The sequence below is a fragment of the Nothobranchius furzeri genome, chromosome 9 (assembly GCF_043380555.1).
Source record: "Nothobranchius furzeri strain GRZ-AD chromosome 9, NfurGRZ-RIMD1, whole genome shotgun sequence".
Lineage (NCBI taxonomy): Eukaryota > Metazoa > Chordata > Actinopteri > Cyprinodontiformes > Nothobranchiidae > Nothobranchius > Nothobranchius furzeri.
Window position 1 is genome coordinate 35,120,166 of NC_091749.1, and position 22,385 is coordinate 35,142,550.

General features: G+C 41.0%; 2 protein-coding genes across 2 annotated transcripts in view; one reads left to right on the forward strand and one right to left on the reverse strand.

Moving 5' to 3' along the window:
- The window catches only part of acsf3 (acyl-CoA synthetase family member 3), a 119,765-nt gene that overhangs the window by 53,428 nt on the left and 43,952 nt on the right, over positions 1-22,385 (reverse strand). The window lies entirely within an intron of this gene.
- LOC139071770 (G2/M phase-specific E3 ubiquitin-protein ligase-like) lies at positions 1,195-17,508 on the forward strand. Its single transcript, XM_070554806.1, has 9 exons — positions 1,195-1,343; positions 3,543-3,625; positions 4,127-4,273; positions 9,127-9,192; positions 10,831-11,138; positions 12,256-12,437; positions 12,516-12,667; positions 16,515-16,729; positions 17,249-17,508. Exons 1-9 carry the CDS (start codon positions 1,215-1,217, stop codon positions 17,506-17,508), a joined length of 1,542 nt encoding a protein of 513 aa, XP_070410907.1. The 5' UTR covers positions 1,195-1,214.

A 22,385-nucleotide genomic window follows, 5' to 3' on the forward strand; every position in this document is an offset into this window, starting at 1 on the left:
TTCATCACTACTAACAGAACAAAATATCTAGGTATTGTAATTTTTAAACTACAGCTGTTTTAGTGTGGTCTATTCAGAAAACATGCTAAAATCTGGCTTTATTGAAGTTTCACAAATCACTTAAAGCTGTCACAAATCCCGAAGGTGGTTTTAATATTTCTGCTAGAAGTGCAGAGTAAACTAGACCAGCTGTCCAAGTAATTTAGTTTTTAAGATCGAGCAGATTATAGATGCTCAGAGTAGAGAAAGATCGGGTTGCCCTTTTAGCCATTTGCCGAATCAGAAGCTGGAAACAGAAGCTAACGTCAGCCTAGTTCAGTTTACTATTTACATCAAAATCTGTTAGATTCAACTATGTTTAACATTTTAACCATTAATAATGGTGAGGGTGTTGAAATTCTGTTAGGAAACAATAAGTTAAAATTACTCTGACTGAAGTTTTCTTTTGCAAGAAATGACAGCTGCATAGATATGTTTGTTGCAGGTGCAAGAATATGGTAAATTAAGATTTAATCCAACGACTGATAGTTGGAGTCCATTTTAGTGCAAATATATAAAGATAAAATTAGCTAGTCCTTTCTCAAACATTTTCCATAAGTCTGATATTGTTGTCTGATTTCAGATATGAAGAAGCCAGCAGGAGAGCAGCAAGTCTAATACAGGATGCTGTTCAGTGCCTCATTCCTTTGGTGACCGAGAAACAATCAGAGAAGCAGTCTTACCAGTGTATAGCTGCTACTCAAAGGGAGGAGACAAAGAATGCAATCAATGAAAATGATCGTCCCTTTAACATGTTGAGCCCTCAGCCGTGTACCTCGTCTATCAGCGCGCCTCGCTTTGCTTCCACTGAGCCTCCTCCTTACCCTGGACCATCAAGACAAGATATGATTCAGTCCAGGATGTCTGCCTTATTTAGGCCATATCCTAAACAAACGGGCCCTAAGAAACTCCACTTAAAAAGAAAGTATGAGACGCCTTGGTCCCATGACTTCTTCTGCCTCTCTGATCCGGAGTCTGACATGTCACCACCTCTTGAGGAGCGATGCATTCTCCAGACTATGGGTTTGGGTAGAAGAAAGGTGACCTTCCCAAATAATAATGGGACACACAAAGATTTTGTTGAAAATCTCACCAATGCATACCCTCAGCTTATGGATGCAGGGGGCTTTAAGTTGATGCGGTGTGGACGGAACAGAGTGTTGTTCGACATACCAATGCCCTCCTCAGGTTACAGTGTGAGGTATTTGAGGTTGGAGAGTGGCCTGAATAAGGCCTTGGCCTACATTGTGCCACTTCAAGGGAAGCTTGCCCAAATCAACGAACACAAACCAAACAGTTCAATGGTAAGAATCATATTTTGTAATTATATTATAAATATATAATTTCTGTGTTTTGTAGGGGTGGGGGTGGTGGTGGTTGCGCACTCCATCCTGCAACGCTCCTCCGTGAGAGCGGTGGTGGGGGTGGGGCGTTGCACACGTTCTGCACACGTTCCGCTGCTGTTTCTCACCAGTATCAGCTGACGGAGGGCTATAGTTTTGTTGCGCCATTCGTGTCTCTGAACACGGTAGGGTCGGGGAGGGGGGCAGGGCATGACGCTTAGCGTGGCGGGTGGCCAAGCAAAGCCTGGCTGGCCGCCAGACTTATAAAGCGCTGGGGGAAACCCTGCATTTTGTCTCTCAGTCAAAAGGCTTCTTCTGTTCTAAAACTTGTTTTGAGAGTAGGAGGCTTAGAATTTGTGGTCAGAAAGAAACACTGACGCTCCAAAGAATTTTCTCTCTTAAAAGTAAGAGAAATATATTTTCTGTCTAAAGGCAAAGTTATGATTCTATTACAAGATGATGTGGATTATGTCATTAGCACTCATAGCTGCACTGAAAAATTTACAGCCAATCCATGCGATTTGTATCAACAGCAAAAAACTTGATTGTAGCATCCCTAATTTTAAGTGATCGAAGTTATTTTAAAGGTTGAATGTAGAATACAAACTTCAAAGTGACATCTAGTGTGTGGACGTTGTAGTTACAACAATGGAGCAAAGTTTTCAGCCGTTGGGATGTCAGGCTCACTGCTGATATGTGAAGTGACCAACCAGCACTATGTCCAGTGACAACCTTTATGGTCACTCCTCTTCTGAGAACGATAACATCTTCTGGGCTCAGAAGCAGAAGCTTGACTTTCCAAGTCAGCCATTTTCCACAGGGCCAGCCTCGCTGTGTAAAGCAGATTGTTTATCGTATTTGACCACCCACTATGGGGACCTCAATAGGGAGTCTAAGTCACGCCCATCTACTTCTGGACCACGGGCTCCTTCAAAACAAACATGGGGAAAACAAAATGAAAATGGCTGTAAGTTCAGCAAACTTCAAATCCTTCCTTCAGGAGAAAAGAACCACCATAAATCTGGCCATGTGGTAAGTAGCAGCTACGCTAAATGAGAGGAGATTCTGTGGTGACGTCATATTTGCATCTGATTTTTAGTCATGTGATTACAAATTTTTACAAGCTGATAACTCTGAAAGTACATGACTGGCATGTTTGAAAAGCCTATAATTACTTTTAATTTAAATTGCAGCACAACATATGTGTGATGCAGGGCATGAGGTAAAGCGGATTAGAAAATAGCTTTTTTAGCCCCATTGACTTGCATTTACTGGACAATCTAAGTTCCTACCCTCACCTAGTCACTAGCTTTGGGTAGTGACTGAAAGAACAAGATCCCAGATACAAGAGGCCAAAATGAGTTGTCTCTGTAGGGCTGCTGGGCTCTCCCTTAGAGATAGGGTGAGAAGCTCGGTCATCCGAGAGGGGCTCGAAGTAGACCCGCTGCTCCTCCGCATCGAGAGGAGACAGTTGAGGTGGGTCGGGCATCTGATTAGGATGCCTCCTGACGCCTCTTTGGTGATGTTTTTTGGTCGCGTCAAACCCGGAGGAGACCTAAAGGGAGACCCAGGAAACATTGGAGAGACTATGTCTCTCACTTGGCCAGGAAATGCCATGGGATTCACCCGGAAGAGCTGGTCCAAATGACTGTGGAGAGGGAAGTCTGGGCCTTTTGACTAAGGCTACTGCCCCAGCAACCCGACTATGGATAAGCGGAAGAAAATGGATTGATGGATGGATAATTATATTTTAAGTATCATGCCATACCATATGTCTGGTTTTGTGAAAAAGCAATGAGATTGGTTTTGGTTCTACAAACCAACACTATGGGGTGCTCAAAGCAAGCCAAAATATTTCACCTTTAAAGTAGAGCTTTTAAAGGAAATACATTACATTCATTCTGCACACCTCTAAACGCCCCGTGGTATTATTCTTCAATTATGTAGCATTTTATTAAATTGTTTCATATGCACCATGTAAATGCAAAAAGAAAACACTGCTAGTTCTTTGTTAATTAGAATTAATGTGTTTAAATATGTGGGACAGTTGTGGAGCACAATTTTTATACGGTTATAACTAGGTTAAAAGGCAAATATCATACAGTACAGTTTAAAAAGCATTTTGATCAATGAAATAACCCAACATATTTTCTATTGAAGGACACTGTGCTGGAGAAGTGCAAGTCTTGCAAAGAGGACATCCCCCTTTATAAGCTTGAGAATCACTTCAACGAATGTGAGGGGTATGTGTATTCATGTGTTAAGGTTCTTAACATGAGAAAAGGCTAAATACAAGAATAAACTTGTAAATACATTTCATTTTTTTGTTGTTGTAGTGAAGTGATGTTCATAGCCTTCAGACTTTTTCAGACTTCAGCTTCACCTCTGCCAGTGTGCCCCTGGGCAGCTGTGGCTACATCGTAGCGCATCTCCACCAGTGTGTGAATGTGTGTGTGAATGGATGAATGATACACTGTAGTGTAAAGCGCTTTGGAGTCCTCTGACTCTGAAAGGTGCTGTACAACTGCGGGTCATTTATCATTATCATTTATCACTTTTGATATTTAAATGTATAGAATAGCTACAATTATTGTTATTTAATTATTTCCATTTTCAATAAAACTTCCTTCATAAAGTGCTGTTATAAACAGCTTTCAAAAGTGTTATACAAATCGAAATTTTTGTGTTTCCTCAATCTAAAGAAATTTTTACTGTTAATTAATTTAATGTGCTGTTGTTTTCAGGTCATGCATTGACCTAACCGATGAAAAGGATGTAGAGACTGAAGGTGTGACCGAGAGTGAAGAGGATGATGTGGAAGTATCCGAGGAGACAAGTGAAGAAGAGCTTGATAATGTGACAGTTCAATCTGCACTTGAAGAGTCTATATTGTAAGTATTCATTTTATGAGTCATCTATGACTGAGTTAGGGCTGCTCAATAAATCTAATTTTAATACCAATTACGATCTGAGTTTTGAACGATTATAAAAACAAAACAAGCCAATTATTTGCTCCTCCCTCTTGTGCTGCCACGAGTTGCAAATCAAGCGCTCCTCCCACAGTGTTGCCAACTTAGCAACTTTGTCGCTATTTCCAACAGCTTCTCAGACTTCCTTCTTGACTTTTTAAACCTTCAAAGTACATAGCGATAAACCCAGAAATTTTTCTGGTAACCCTTAGCTTCTTTCTGGATAATTGTTGTCGACATTTACTGTAAGTCAGCAAAACACCCTGCCAGCGCCCCGGACCGTTCTTCAGGACATTAGGAAAGGGAATGATGTAGTGATGTGTCGGTCGCTAAAGACACGGCTCTCAGAGCCGGCTTTCTCTTGGATCAACCAGAGTGAGTGGCACACACCGTACCTGCAGGCTGCTGAGCTGCTCAAAGCAGTAAAATATGAGCGTGCGTCACGCTAAACACACGTGCAGCTTGCCCCTGATTGCTGCGAGACTGCGTTGGGGGTTGCAGCGCACCTCTGATCGCTGTGGTTGGGACAATTATTACTTTAACTGATGGGACCTGTCAATAAATAGGTAGAAATAGATAGAAATAAGTTCCTCACGTTGATAAATAATAATTAATCTCTCTGAGACTGAGGACATGTTGCTAGTGCACTCTACTACAGCACCTTGACAGGACAAAATAAATATTATGCAAGATTTTGTGAACATCACTAAACATATATGTTTTAATGTTTTTATTTATGTTATAAATGTCAAAGTATAATTCTTGCAGTCAGTAGTTGCAAGATATTGGTATTTGGGTCTGTACTGGTTAGACTTAAATGAGTTAAACCAAGGTCTATAGCCCTTGGGTCATAAACTATGAGCAATTATATTGGTCTTTTTCTACTAGGAATCAGGAGTTATTTGTTGTGATTATCTTGTTTCATTCTTTTTCTTATTTATTTTTTTCCTGATTGTGCCCTGAGCAAAATCCGAATAAATAAACATATAAAATCAAAATTAATTGAAAATTGTCTTAAATAATTGAGATCTCAATTTCAGTCACAATAATGGTGTAGCGGTCACACTTTATAGAGTGACGACTGCAAATGAATTATGACAATAAGATGTGATGATTCCATATAAATATGAAATATCAACTTGATTGATCTTTGAACATTTAATCAGAGTATTATAGTTACTTTTACTTGTTCAGGGACCATAAACACACTTTGTATTAATTCAGACAGAGTCAGGTATATATTTAAAAAGGAATTTTATTCTTTTCTAAACTAATGATTATGCGTGACAAGATATGAATAATGAGATGTGATGGAGTAGATATGCGGTGATGGAATGTGAGGTGTAGGTGGTGTGATGTAAGTTAGATGTTTATCAGAATCTTTGTATCTGAAAGAAATTGTGAAATCTGGGGGTAAAATAATTTGTTGTCTGCTATAAACTAGAGTTGATTATTATTGAAATAGCATCAGACCCAATCTGTTGTGTCTTCAAACCCTGGCGGAGACCCCCCAGCAGATCCAGACTGTCAGAAGTCGGGTGGACCTCACGGCACCTGAAGCCAATAGATTAACTTCGATGCGACCCGTCCAGTCTTGAGATGTCTCCAGGTCACAACAGTAGCTGGAATGCTTGTCTGCGTCCAAAGTGGATGTGGCTCTTAAGCCTGATTCATGCTTCTCCGTCTGCGTCAGTGCGGAGACACGCAACGCCATTATCCGTCCTTGCGTAGGGCTCCGGCAGGCACGCAAGTACGTACGGAGTCGAGCCCACTGTTTTAAACATCCGTCGAATGAGACGTATTACGCAAGCTTGTGATTGGTCAGGACGCCGCTGTTGTTTACAGCGCCGCCATTGCAAAGAGAGCCGAGGATAACTAGCGGCAGACACGGAGAAGCTTGAAGAATACCTCGCAAAAAAACTCTAAAAATATGAACGTTTCATTCTCCCGTGACTGGAGGAGTGAAAAGATGCACAGCAAGCGTTTTATTTGTGGACGAAAATGACAGGAAACGTGGGTTTAGAGGTGGGGAGCGCATGAAGCGGTGGGAGAATGAGAGACAAATTTGTATGTTTAAAAAGTCTCTTATATACAAAAAACACAATATAAACACACTATCTTGGACCGATACATGACAGGATGCCACAGAACAGCGCTACGCCCTCTGTGGTCCTGCCGGGCAATTGCTTTGCAACACTCTCCAGGAGACGGAGAAGTATGAAAGCAAAACACTTCCGTCAATCCGTGTGTGTCTGTCCCTTGCGGAGCTGACGGAGAAGCATAAACCAGGCTTTAGGGAGCCGTCTGGCTGTGTCAGCTTGCAGCGTGCAAACAGGCAAAAGAGATGTCTCAAGGATGCTTGTTCCGAATTGGCCGGTTCGGAACTCCACTAGAAACTGAATCCCTCGGGAAGTAATTCTTGTTTTATTAAACTACAATGTTATGATTTATGGCGTATTCTGGCAAGTCCGAATTTGAGAAGTTTCTGGTTATTTACCAACATTCCTCAGAATATGGCGCGGTATGGGGGCCAAAATTCAGACTACTGCCCAGCAGCAGGAGGCTATAGAAGTTCCGAAGCAAACTACTGATCTGATTAATGATAAGCTGGCGCCGGTAACTGAGAGGCTGGCACTGCTTACTGAGAAGTAGCACCTTTACCGGCGTCACTACTAGATATGCTAGGGACTAGCTTCCCTCGGCTGGTCATTGACTGGATCTAACACTCCCTCTGCTGTCTATTAGCATGGATAGGCTAGCGTTAGCCTGGACGGGCTGGTGTTAGCATTGGAGAGGCTGACCATTAGCATGGATAGGCTGGCGTTAGCATCGGAGAGGCTGGCCACTAGCTGGATTTCCTACCTCCTCGACGGACCATTAGCATGGATAGGCTGGCGTTAGCATCGGAGAGGCTGGCCACTAGCAAGTCTCGGAGAGTCACTTACTCTATAAGATGCAGGGTTTTTTGTTTTGTTTTGTTTTAACTTTTATTAAACGTATGACATACGGCAAGACCTGCAATCACAGTTGCTTCTTTGACAGAAGACAACAGTAAGTTTAGTGCAACAAAACTATTGTTCCCCTAAGGGAAATGATTATCAGACACATTTTACATATATAGTTTTAATAAAGATAACATCACAATTTTAATAATTACTAACCTGTAATTCAATACAAAGTATTTGAAATCCAGAGATGAAAAGTACATATTAGTTAGCTCTGGCTTTTTCTCTGATATGTGCAAGAAAACCAAACTATTTAAAATGAAAACGCCATCAATTAATAGAATGGAGTTAACGCAGCACCTGATCAATGCTAACAGGCTGTCAGCTTTACAATATGCTTAAAGTTAATCTGTATAACAGTGTGTTCTGTCAAAGAAGCAACTGTGATTGCAGGTCTCGCCGTATGTCATATGTTTAATAAAAGTTAAAACAAAACAAAAAAAAAACCCGCATCTTATAGAGTAAGTGACTCTCCGAGACATGCTAGTGGCCAGCCTCTCCGATGCTAACGCCAGCCTATCCATGCTAATGGTCCGTCGAGGAGGTAGGAAATCCAGCTAATGGCCAGCCTCTCCGATGCTAACGCCAGCCTATCCATGCTAATGGTCAGCCTCTCCAATGCTAACACCAGCCCGTCCAGGCTAACGCTAGCCTATCCATGCTAATAGACAGCAGAGGGAGTGTGAGATCCAGTCAATTACCAGCCGAGGGAAGCTAGTCCCTAGCATATCTAGTAGTGACGCCGGTAAAGGTGCTACTTCTCAGTAAGCAGCGCCAGCCTCTCAGTTACCGGCGCCAGCTTATCATTAATCAGATCAGTAGTTTGCTTCGGAACTTCTATAACCTCCTGCTGCTGGGCAGTAGTCTGAATTTTGGCCCCCATACCGCGCCATATCAGAAAGCCACGCCCTCCTTCAGATACAAAAATGTTTTTAACCTTAATATGTATCTTTTTGCAACGTGTATGAGTAAACAATGATTAACTTGTTAAGTCAAACACAGTGATTTGAGATATAAATGGATCATTGTAAGAACAATATTCATTTCAAGTTCATTGATTTAAGCACAGATTATTCATACATTTCATTTAAACATCTTGTTCATTCATCACATGATTATTTAGCATATAAGTTGTAATGCCTTGTAGGATTCGTGTGGATTCACTTTTATTCAGAGTGAGGAATCCAGCAGTACGACTTTTAGCAGAGAGAAGGGCTTTTGTGGGAGACCTTGGCAGTTTATTTATGTCTGCGTTGAACAATAAGTGAGCAAAAGGTTGATTTGTGCGTCTGGATCCTCTTGCTGGTGCAACCTTGACTTTGCAGCTCTGGCGTGCATGAAAGGTTATTGTGTCAATTCGATGGTGAAAATTGACCCTTTAGATTCATTACAATCATGATTATCAGTTTTGCCATAATCGAGCAGCCCTAGACTGAGTCAACTATTCACACCTGCAGCTTGACTTCTGTGTCATTTTAAAAAAGACTATTACCTTTGTCAAGGATAGGGGGATATTTGTTAAATAATTAAGACATTGAATGCCAAATTCAACCTGAAGAACTGGTACACCTTAGACTCATGAGCATAATAATTTGAATAATATCAGGCCAAGTAACAATGCTCTCTCTTTGAATTAAGCACAGTTGTGTTTTTATATGATTATTAATGTTATTTGAGAAATACAGACTTGCTACACAGTGAATATATAATACATTTTTGTGGTATTAAAAACACAAAGATTTAATGTTATTATTATAAAATATTTATTAGGACGCTGAACCAAAATGTTCCTGAGCCAGCTGTTGAGGATAAGGACACTCCAGGCACAAATGAGCGGTAAGAACAAAGCACATAGTTTAAACATTCTTCTTTTTTAGTTTTGCATTGTGAGGTATTATTTGAATTTAATTAGGGATACTTAATCCGATCACGTGATTAAAAATTGACCCCAATCACATGATTTTCAAAGTATCTTAATGGATGCAAAAAAATAAATAAATCTGCTTCAACATTGGAACAAGAAATATCTTTTAAATTCATCCTGTGATAGACACTTTGAAACTTAACGACAATGGCTTAGTTTTAATTTTTACAAGTTCCACTACATCAGTATTCATTGTCTGTTAGACGACAACACTGTAATGTCACACAATTTACAGTGGGTGCAAAATTCAGAAAACATAACATGTAGCGGTTAGCTAGGTAACGTCTCTTCAGGAGAGAAAAATGTCTTCCGTTTGGACATATTGTAAACCGGACAGTGAAGTCAGTGTAACTGACCTTTGTAATGTGTGCATACTGGGTACTTCCTGTGGTAGAAAATACAGAGCTGCATGATCTACCGCCTTTCTCTTTTGGCTTTTTACTTAACCTTAACCCTTACCCATCGTTTAAATTTTCTAACGTTAAAGTCATTTGAGCACAAAAAAGTGCTTTGTGAAGTAAGGGTTAAGGTGTTGCCAAAGCAAATTACCATTAAGTCCCAGTTTGCCACAAACATTGCCAGTTCTAGGTGGCAACTTGGGCAAAAACACTGAGCCAGCCAGCATTGATTTTTATTTCATTTACTATTATTTAACCAGATGAGTCGATTGAGAACTCATTCTCATTTACGACGATGATCTGGCCAAAAAGCAGCAGCAAAAGACACGTAGTTAGCTTCGAAAGATATGTTGATAAACAAAGATAAATTGCTGTGGAACTGCAAAACATCAGGGTTCGTTGTCTCTAGCTGCGTCAGAGCTGCTTGCGGTAGCTACACGTGTTGTGCAGAGTAAAGCGAGCCTGCCATCCGTGGCGTTACATGCCTTCCCCAAAATGGGAACACTCATCACTCGATACAGCTGTAAATTGAAGACATAAAAAATTGTAAATGTGAGCAATGACTCTGCTTTTAAATATTCATTATATGAACAAATTTATCAATGTACTTCGTAAACCAGTGATTTTTGGTGGTAAGCTAATGAAAATACAAATACAAGAAGAAATAAATATATAATTGATAATAAAAAAAATTTTGGACAACTTGTTTTCTTCTTATTTTTATGCATTGCTCAAGATCAGGACCCAATAATGGCAAATACTCTAAATCTTAAATTTGGGATAAAAAAATGTAACTGGAATATACATATTATCCACACCTTCATTTCCTCACACTTGGACAACCCTCCTGTTCCTCAGTAGTTTTTTGTCATGCTGCTGTTTCTGTTAATTCTGTCTTTCTTGGGATCCTGTGATTACCTTTTTGTAATTCATTTTCTTTCTTCCTTCACATATTTTACTTTTTTTCTCAATTTTTACATCACAAAATATGTTTTAAAATAATTGCTTTTTTCTCTGTTTTGTTCTTGTGAAGCACCTTGTGATTTTTTTTCTAGTGAGGCGCTATAGAAAAAATGTTTCTTATTCAAAACTGGGTGCAGCAATGATTCACACCTAACTTAGTTCTATTTGTGCTTCATTTTTTTTATACAGAAACATTGAGAATATTCTCAAAGAACTGGAGAAGGCAATTGAATATGGAGATGAAAGTCCTGCATCGTATGTAAGTGTGTGCAGATCTCGGATCTGGATGGGTGCAAGACTGGCTCTTAGCCGGAAGTCATTTCAACCTCATTGGCGCATCGATGTCAAGTTCATGGACGATGTTGGAAAAGCTGAAGGAGCAGTTGATTCAGGGGGACCAAAGCGGGAGTTCTTCACCCTTGTTTTGGATTATTTGCATGGTAGTGAGCTGTTTGTAGGACCAGAAAACAGCAAATTCATATCTTACTGCAGTTCAGGTGAGATGCATATTTAGTAATTATTTGACATGTCAAAATCAAGGATGTATTAAATGTTGTTGTTTTTTCAACAGTCATTTTAGCCACAAAAAATATGAACAGTATTGCAGTATTAACATTAGGGGTGTGCTGATTCACAATTTATTCGATGCATCGCAATGAGACGTGCCAATTCAATACTGATTTGTAATCTTTCATAAATGATTATAAATAAAAACTGCCACAAAGCGTGGAAGAAACATGAAAATGAAGCATGCGACCTGGACACTTAAGGGGACTGATCAGCAGTAAATAACAAAACAGCAATGAACAGCTGTTTCTCAGTTCCATTGTTGGTTCTTTTTTAAAACACAGGAAAGGTTTCTCTTTACCTTGCTGACAGTTTGGTTTGCCGACAGCAAAACATCCTCAGAGCTGACGCTGTGCAGCTCCTGTCAGCAAGGTAAAGAGAAACCTTTCCTGTGTTTTAAAAAAGAACCAACAATGGAATTAGAAGCCAAACACAGAAAGAACATACCAAGGAAGCTGTTTCTCAGCTTCAGCCACTGATGGAATTCACTCATCAGGACTAAAGGACAGTTGTGTAAAGCTAAAATAAAATACACCAACAACTCTACCAACATGTGACAGCCCCTTACATGTTTACAGTACGGATTAGATGAAGAGAAAAAGCCGGTGGTTGTTCATCCTAACCAGCTAACTATCAAGTAATGATCAATAAAACTGTCCCGCAACTCCAGCCTCTTTCATAAAACTACAGCATTACTTTGCTGCAAAGCTGAGGCAGCACCAGGGGGGCGTTTGTTCGTTTATAAGTGTTCGATCTGTGGCAGTAGTGTGGTGCGAATGCGATCGTGTATTTTTAATAAGATTCCACAATAGCGGTATAAAGTGGGTGTGGGGGTAGTCTCTATCACAGACTTCACTGAATTGAAATTTAATTGTGAAGTAGCTATGATTGCACACCCCTATTTGACATAGCATTAAAATTTCACACCATTGCTAAAATAAAAAAATGTTATTTCTTCACTGTCATCTGTTCTAAGTGTATTTCACAAAGCATAGTTTTTTTTATCTTTAATGTTCCTCACACCACACACAAACTCTACCTTTGTAGCTATGGAAAGAGATGACTACTTCTACGCCGCAATGACCATTGCAATGTCTCTAGTCCATGGAGGACCTGCTCCCCGGTTCTTCTCCAGAACTCTATTCCATGCACTCACAGAGTCACCAGAGATGACAACGGTGACCATTGACGAAGTTCCAGATTTGAAATTGAGAGAAGATCTACAGAAGGCCAGTATATAAATACACATGTTTATGTATATAACATACATTATTTGGTGTATAAACATATATCACAATATTTTATAGGTTTGTTCTGGTGAAGTTCCTGAGAACCTTGAAGACACCATTGACTTGGCAGGGTCACGACGCAACTTGGCAACACCTGAAAATGCACAAAAAATGGCTCTGGACACTGCACACTGGTACATCTTTGGCAGAACACGGTCTGCATTTGAGAGGTAATGATAGTACACACAACCTTGTGCTAGTGACTATTAAAAGCAGAACTCACAACAGTCATATTACTTACACTATTTTACTTTATACCAAACACACACCAGATGCAAATTCTTCAAACAGTGCCCCAGTGATTCAGAATCAGAAGGGTTTTATTGTTATGTGTGCATGAAATCACAACATTAGGTAATTGCTGCGGTACTTGGTGCAAGAAAAAATAAATGATTAGCAAAAATTAGAATTAAGAAAGAAACCCAATGAAAAGATAAAAATATAATATTGGCAATAATTAGAGAAGCGGGTACTATTTATACAAGACAGTCTAGGTACTGGTCAGAGCAGATCAGTTGAGGTGCCAACACAACACAGGGTTATGTGACTGAAGCAAAGCAAATGGAGTGGGCAGCTCTATGATTGACATTCCTGGCTCCGACCACATGGGAAGAAACTGTTCTTGCCAGATGGGAGTGAATCCCAATCCTGTCCCTCAAGGCACATTGCCCTGCATGGTTTAGATCAGACTCAATTCTGGGCCTCGATTACCAGTTTCCAGCATGTTTTAGTTTTAACCCTGATTCAAAACACCTGATTTCAATCAGCAGGTGATTAACAGGCTTCTGCAGAGCCTGATGAGATGCTGCACAGGATCAAGTGTGTTGTAGCACAGAAACCACTAAAACGTGCTGGATACTGGCCCTCGAGGCCCAAACGAATAGCCCTGATTTAGATGTTGCCTGGCTATAAAGACACACAAAGTTTTGGCTTTAACACCCTCTGGTGTTGTTTTAATTCACTGTTATAAAAACAAACTGCTGTACTCTCCTCCTCATGTGCTGTTTTCAACACTTAATCTAACCGCTGAAATGTCTCCTCAGCCTTCAATGTTTTCTACAGGAGCGATTCATCACTAAGTCAAACAAATCAGCTGTGATCACACAGGGAAAGATTTGAAAACGTGCAGGAACCACACTCCTGGATGCACACTCCAGCACTAGCATGTCAGCTAGCCCATAGCTAGCTGACCATAGGTCTTGGTACTGACATACAAGTCCCTACAAGGAATGGCTACAGCCTGGGACGTAATTTTGGGGGGGGACGGGTGGGACATGTCCCCCCCACTTTTTCAAAAGGCAGTTTTGGTCCCCTGCACTTTTTTCCGTCCAAAAACAATATTACGCTCCATTAAATGGATTTGGTTGAGCACTAGGACCGAAACGGAAACCGGTTTCCTATTAGACCCGCCCAAAAGCTAATCTATTGGCTCTGCTGATACTTGCTAACGTATTATTGGTTGTTGCTGCTGTCACTCAAGTTGTAAACAGTCAGAACGTGCTCACGTTGTTTTGCTAGTTTGGAGCCGCTAGGGAACACCGGTACTGAGTCACATCGTCAACTAGACGCTGTGTAATATCAGAGCTCAGCTCAGCTTCCATTACATAACATTTGAATAAGTGTTCATTTGTGAGTCTTTGGTAGTTAGGCACAGCCAGGTGGCAGCATGTCAAGAAAACGAAAAGTGGATATAAGAGACTTCTTTCAAAGTCAAAACGTAAGTTGGAACATGTGACACCGCTGCATTAAGCTCAGACTCACCTCCTCCTTCACAAACATACTCAAAACTAACTTTTACAAACTCATCTCCTCCACATAACTGACTCCTCAGACACAATTTATTCGTATTATTATAATTATTATTTTTTTAATTACTATTATCATCATAATTATTAGTAGTAGTAGTAGTAGAAGTGTAACTTCAAAACTTTTATCATTTAACTTTATTGTAAACTTATCTATTGCAATGTATATTTTCACATTAAAAAGCTCTGAAAAATGAACAGTATCATCATCGTCAACAGATTTTTTTAAGCTTAATGTCAAAGATGTACACTTTTCATTAGATTTATCTTATTTTTTCCATTTATTTTTTGTGTGTTGAAATGCAACAACTGTTTAAACACTTTTAAGGGAAAAAACATTTAATATGTTTTTATACACTCAAATGTTAGGGTGATGATCATGTGTAAAACATTAGTTCAGCATGTCCTCTAACACAGCAAATGAACAAACGGCCAGATCTCAGGAGGGACCGTTTATGTATAAATAATTTTTATACTTTTGACTAGGCCTGGGAAAGTAACACATTTTGCTGGACGATATTTTGTCCAACAAATTGTTGATGATAAACGATATCATTGTCAACATTATCTAGACCAAAATAACCACTAATATAATGTTAATATATCATAATAATGCAAGTACACCCTTTAAAATGCAACAAATAAACCTTCATTTAACATTGAAATGTCCAGAACCAGAACTTCTAAATGAATAAAAATAACAAACAAAAATTAAATAAAAAAGGAATCTCACTCCCTGTTAGAAAATGTTGCACCAAAAACAATAAAAAAAGACCCAAAACAATAAATACAATGGCCTATCCATTGTCAACAGCCAAAACTGCACTTCAATAATGATAATAAATAAAAATAATAATAGAGTTGTACATTTTTTAACTTTGATATATATATATATATATATATATATATATATATATATATATATATATATATATATAAAGAGAGAGAGAGAGAGAGAGAGAGAGAGAGAGAGAGAGAGAGAGAGAGAGAGAGAGAGAGGATGGAAAATTATTGAGATGGGCACGTGACGTGTCAAGGGGTCTTTACATAACACCCCCCACCCCAAATCCGCACAAGCCTGCTGTGTCCCCCCCACTTCTGAAATCAAAATTTCGTCCCTGGCTACAGCATTATCTTGTCAGCCTTTTGCATAGACATGCCCCTTCGCGGGACCTTTGCTCTGATGACAGGGAGCTGTTGATGTTTCTGTGCACCAAGTGCAGGTCACGAGGGGACCGTGCGTTTTTCTGGTGTTGGCTCATACACTTTGAAACCAGATGCCTTTGGTGGTGCACCAGTCACCTCCATTGATGGTTTTTAAAGACCCATTTTTATGTCAAGGCATTCCAGGATTAGCATTTTTTTAACTTGGTTTTGTTGCCCCTGCCTCTTATTATTTTTACTGTATTTTAATTGTCTGTTTTAACTTCTCTCTTTTAATATTTCTATGTTGGTTTTACGATTGTTACACTTTATTTAAAGCTTTTATGTTTTATTTGTGTTGTGTTCAGCACCTTGGATCCGTCATGGAATCTTATAGAATGAATGAGATGAAATAGACATGTAAATGTAGACCCTTATTACACACTGGATCACTCTCCAGGAAACTCGTTTTGGTCGCTTGTATCTGCGATCTCATTCTTTCTGTCACTACCCAAAGCTTGTGACCATAGGTGAGGGTAGGAACGTAGATCGACTGATAAATCAAGAGCTTTGCCTTCTGGCTCAGCTCTCTCTTCACCATGACAGATCAGTACAACGCCTGCGTCACTGCAGAAGCAGCACCAATCTGCCTATCGATCTAGCGCTCCATCTTTCCCTCTCTCGTGAACAAGACCCCGAGATACTTAAACTCCTCCACTTGAGGCACTAATTTTCCTTTCTTTTTTCAGTTTCATATTCACCAGCCTTTGTTAGCACTCCACCTTCTAGTAAATTTAGCTGTCTGTTGTAACCTCAAAGTCAGCCACTCCTGCAAGATTTGCAATGAGATCTTTCAGGATCACAATCTCATTACAGGGCTGTAGTTCAAAGCCCTTTATTTAACTGGATCTACGCTGGATTTGGATTTTATAGCATTTTCCCAAAAGCTTTGGCTATTACTAATCTTTGTTTTTGTACAAAGATTTCATATAGCACGTTACAATGTTAGCTCTTTTTTTTTTATATATTAATTTGAAAATCACTTGCTAAATATATTTTGTCATGCTAGGTTCAAAGATGGCTTAAAGACCCTGGGTGTTTATTCTGCCATGATGGAAAACAAGGAGTTCTTCTTGAAGATCATGTGTCATCACGACAACCGAATAACAGCCGAAAACATCAAAAATGCATTCAGACCTGTGCTACACACCCCTGGGTCCAACAAGCGTTCCACTGAGAACTTGATACTCTGTCTGTGGGAAAACTTCATCTTGGAAGCAGAGGGTATGGGAGGCATACTAAAAAAATGAGAATATGATGCAAAGTCCATTTATTTCAGTAATGTTTCATAAATTTTTGAGATGTTTAATGTGGGGTTTTCATCAGCTGTAAGCCATAACATTTTGTTACAGTTATAACAAATAAACAGTTGAATTATCTGGATTTGCATGGAATGCGTCTACTCATAGATTTGTTTCACCTTTAAGTTGAATTACTGACATAAAGTAACTTTTGCTCCAGATTCTCATTTTTCTAATTTCACCTGTACGTTGTAAAAACACAAACTGTTTTTATTTCTGCTTTGTTTTTGTTTCTGAAATAGAACAACTCATAACAATTTAACCTGGAAGATGATAAAAAAACAACTACAATTTACATGGTTAGGCCTTTTTAAAAACTTTACATTTTTATGCATTATATTTAGAATGTCACTTTAACCCTACAGTTTATGAATATACATGCTTATAGAAACAATGCTTCCAGTACTTTCCAACATTATGTCATTTTTTCTTTATTTTGTAGATGAAGATTCAGATGTCTCGTTGGAGATGATCCTGTTTTTCTCCACTGGCTTGAAATCCTTTCCTCCACTTGACCTAAGGCCCAGTCCAACTCTGTGCTTTCTACATGATCCTGAGGAATGTGGGGAGTTTTCCAAATACCCAAAAGCTAACACATGCACAAACCGGCTGTATCTCCCCATAGTCCACACAACATACCAAGAATTCAAAAGCCACATGGTTTTTGGGATTGGTGCAAGTGAAGGGTTTGGACTATCATAGTTATTAAATGATTGTTCCTTTGTTCAAGGTTGGCTAATAGAATTATTTTGAAATGTTTTATTCATATTAGCCTTTGCATTTTAGGTGCCAATTTCTCCCACAGAAAACAGTTTTATTGGTTAGAGTACAGATTTTACCAAATGTGCTCCATTGTTCTCATTCTGATTCTATTGAGTCTATTGTTTTGAATATTTGTTTGTCCACACAGGTCAGCCTCAGTGAATGGGGCAATGACTTTGAGGGATCTTTACCCGCCTCTGATTCCACTGCTGACATTGTCGTGCCAGGACATCCAGACTCATTAATATAAAATGTCAACAGATTGTTGGACAGAATAGACCCGTTAACAGCCAGCTCATGTTTTGGAGCAGATTTGTACATGGAAGCACTGCGGCTGGCTGAATTTTTGATGGCAACATTAAAAAAATCTTTAGCTCACTACTGCAGAGTGTTCTGTATTTCTTCCACTTAAGTGATTTTTATTGAGGCATGAGTACTTGTAGCACTACATGAATGTCGTTCCTATACCTTTTTGAATGAACAACCAGCCCTTATTAAACAAACTGCACCAAAATGCAAAAATACTGACTACACATCTACAACACTGTTAAGACAGTCATTTTTATCAGTAAAATATGTGACTTTCTTGTGATATTGGTGAATTTATTTAATCTACAAAAACTTATTGAAGAAGTGCTACAGTTTTATTGAGCTTTAAATTTGAATACATTAGCAGGCGGTGACTTAGGATACTGAATAGTTAAATAAAGTTCTTTTTCCACTTTTAAAATTCAGGTCAAACTCCAGCTGTTTGTTGTAAAGTTTGACTTACTGTGTGTGGTATAAAGTATAAATTCAGCCATACTCTATTTTTCTTTTGACAAGATCATCTGAGGAGAAAACTTCACATCCCATAACCTTCAGCAGAGACAACAGTAAGTTTAGTGCAACAAAACTATTGTTCCCCTAAGGGAAATGATTATCAGACACATTTTACATATATAGTTTTAATAAAGATAACATCACAATTTTAATAATTACTAACCTGTAATTCAATACAAAGGATTTAAAATTCAGAGATGAAAAGTACATATTAGTTAGCTCTGGCTTTTTCTCTGATATGTGCAAAAAAAAAAAACTATTTAAAAAGAAAACGCCATCAACATGTAATTAATAGAATGGAGTTTACGCAGCACCTGATCAATGCTAACAGGCTGTCAGCTTTACAATATGCTTAAAGTTAATATGTATAACAGTGTGTTCTGTCAAAGAAGCAACTGTGATTGCTGGTCTCACCGTATGTCATACGTTTAATAAAAGTTAAAACAAACAAAAAAAACCCCGCATCTAATAGAGTAAGTGACTCTCCGAGACATGCTAATGGCTAGCCTTTCCGATGCTAACGCCAGCCTATCCATGCTAATGGTCCGTCGAGGAGGTAGGAAATCCAGCTAGTGGCCAGCCTAGGCACGCTTATGGCTAGCCTCTCCGATGCTAACGCCAGCCTATCCATGCTAATGGTCCGTCGAGGAGGTAGGAAATCCAGCTAGTGGCCAGCCTAGGCACGCTTATGGCTAGCCTCTCCGATGCTAACGCCAGCCTATCCATGCTAATGGTCCGTCGAGGAGGTAGGAAATCCAGCTAGTGGCCAGCCTAGGCACGCTAATGGCTAGCCTCTCCAATGCTAACACCAGCCCGTCCAGGCTAACGCTAGCCTATCCATGCTAATAGACAGCAGAGTGAGTGTGAGATCCAGTCAATTACCAGCCGAGGGCTGCTAGTCCCTAGCATATCTAGTAGTGACGCCGGTAAAGGTGCTACTTCTCAGTAAGCAGCGCCAGCCTCTCAGTTACCGGCGCCAGCTTATCATTAATCAGATCAGTAGTTTGCTTCGGAACTTATATAGCCTCCTGCTGCTGGGCAGTAGTCTTAATTTTGGCCCCCATACCGCGCCATAGTTTTGAGCGTGTATTTTTGACTTTTATTGTGAAAAGCAATCTCTACCCGGCCCGTCCACCATTTTGGGCCGGCGTCGCCGTGCGTGACGGACTGACATCACGGAGTGACGCACACTACCCCTCCCGCACTGTTGCCCAGCGCTCTAATGCCATCTCGTGGCATCTCACGTACATTACACTTTTTTGAGTTCTCTGGTACATTACACTTAAACTGTTGACAAAAATGTCTGATGAGGAAGAGCTTGGCTTTCCCACTGTGGGGAAAAGAATCATTGATTCTGTTTTGATGTGTATAGGTTTTTCAAATCTGGATGCCTGTGGCTACGACGAGTCCTTTGAGTATCTTACACCAGGTGACCTATTAAACAAGCTGCAGGAGCACGCAACTGCCTTGCCCGGCAAGGGTGAGAAAGTCAAAGCAGCAACACGCACGGAGAACCTGGGGCGGTTTACTGTTCTTCTAGCTCACCTCTGGGATAAGGAAGTTGAGAGTCACGTGGTTCCACAAGGCGCTATGCGCACACTTTCTGAGCAGAGGCAGAGAGGTGGAGCCAGCTCAGGAAAATGAAATTGCTAATTTCAAATCACAGATTTCTGAGCTCACTGGAGAAAGAAAGGGGACCCCTTCAACCCTCCTGGTTCCACCTGTGCCTCCAGCCCCACCACTGCCCCCCACCTGCGGAGTTGGGTGCACCAGCTCCCCAGCCGACTCAACCACATCCAGTAGGGCCTCAAGCCCCACTGCCCCCATCTGCTGGTGTGGTTGGACCAGCTCTCCAGCCAGCTCAACCACACCCACTGGGGCCTCCAGCCCCACTATACCCACCTGCTGCACCTGCCGGTGCTGCTGCGTTGATGGTTCCAGCTCCCCAACTAGCTCAACAATATCCACCTGCTGCTCAGCCATACCCACCAGCAGCTCAACAGTACCCACCTGCTGCTGCGATGTTTGTGCCAGCTTTCCAGCCAGCCCAACCACACTCACCTGTGACCATGGCTGACATCTATAGGATGTCTCGTAGCGTCAAGAGATTCAATCCTCGACCAGGTAATTCATACCCAATTGATACGTATCTTAGTGACCTTCGCCACCATTTTTCAGAGATCTCCTGGAGTGACTCTCGAGGACAAGATCTTTCTGATAAGGTTAACCTCCAATGCCGTGGGTTCGTTCATTGATCGCCAGCAAGATGCGATTGCGAATGATTACGACCGGCTGGAAGCTGCAATTCGAAGAGAATATACTTACGATGCTAAAGAAGCTGGTTTAAAGTTAGCTTTGTCAGTCAAACAAGGTCATTCTGAAGACCCACAAGCTTTCTACCTACGCCTCTTTGACGCAAACTTTGGTTCAGAATGTAAGAAGGGGATGGTAGATGAAAAAGGTTTTAAAGAGCTTTTCCTTGATAATTTGCATCCTCAGTATGGCCCCTATATGGGTGCGGTAGACCTTCGAGTCAAATCCATGGACGACCTCAGGAGAATGGCGTGCTATAGCTTCAGGCGGTTCAAAGAATCAAGTAAGTCTAAGGACACCCCTTGGGTCCTGGCGGTGGAGGAAGATCCCTCCACACTGCGACTCGAAGGGACTACATCAGGGACTCATAAAAGTAATAACTGCAGACCTGGTGCTAACTCACTGGCCCAGAAGTCCTATAACAACTCCAAGCCGTGAGGCTTTCCTACTAACAGGTCTCAGAGTTTTGCCAGAGCTCGGAGCCCCCCACCGGCTGGTGAGGGGGACCCTAAGTCACCACGACTTGGTAATGACAAACATCGTGCTTCTTTTAGAGAGAAGGGGGGTTCATCATACTCCTCCAGGAGAGAGTCGTCTCGCTCAGGTGAGCGCTGATCTCCCTCTGACCGGAATTCACCGGATCGTGGTTGCAGGGCCTACAGCCCTGCCCCAAGGCCGAGAGCTGATTCTAGGAGCCAATCTCCTGGAACAGTTCGCGCCGCACTGAGTTCTGCACTTCATGCCCTGTTGAAAGATCCATCGGCATGTGAGTCGGTACTGTCCATCTCTTTGGCAGACCCTCCTCCACCTCCTGAACCAGCATGTGACTTGGCTGTAGCAGGAGGTACTGCAGAGGTGAAGCCTGCCACAACGGCGCGTCCAATGACACCTGTGACCTCGGCGAGGTCTGGTGTGGTCGCTTCCGTCAGTGCTGGTCCTCTAGCATCCAAAGCACCTGCCACCAAACCCGGCGAGCCTAGCTCACCGGTTAGACTTCCGCTATGGTTTCTCTGCAATATCGCCCGTGAGGGTCCTAATGAGAAACCTCACATTCCGGTGACCCTCGGGAGGGTGCTTGACTGTGAAGGTATCTTGGACTCTGGTTCAGATTTCACCATCAGAATCAGAATCAGAATCAGAATCAGAATCAGAAAAGGTTTATTGCCATTGTCAGTGAACAAGCAGTTCACAAACTAGGAACTTGTTTCGGTACTAATGTGCTACATATAGCATGAATAATAAATTTCAGAAATAGAATAAGTAGAATAAAATATAATAAAACTAGCATAAAACATTCAGCTATAAAAAAGGCAGGTAATGGTAATATGGCCGGTAACGTGACGTTATGTCAAGTACAGCAGACGAACATGGTTGTGTATTTATAAGCTGTTCACAAGTCTAACGGCAGATGGAAAGAAGCTGTTCTTATGGCGGGAGGTTCTGGTCTGGATGGACCGTAACCTCCTGCCTGAGGGAAGCGGCTCGAAAAGTCTGTGTCCCGGGTGAGAAGGGTCAGCTGCAATCCGGCCTGCACGCCCCCGAGTTCTGGAGACGTACAGGTCCTGGAGAGATGGAAGGCTGCAGCCAATCACCTTCTCAGCGGAGCGCACAATGCGCTGCAGTCTATTTTTGTCCCTCACCGTGGCTCCAGCGTACCACACAGTGATGGAGGAGGTGAGGAT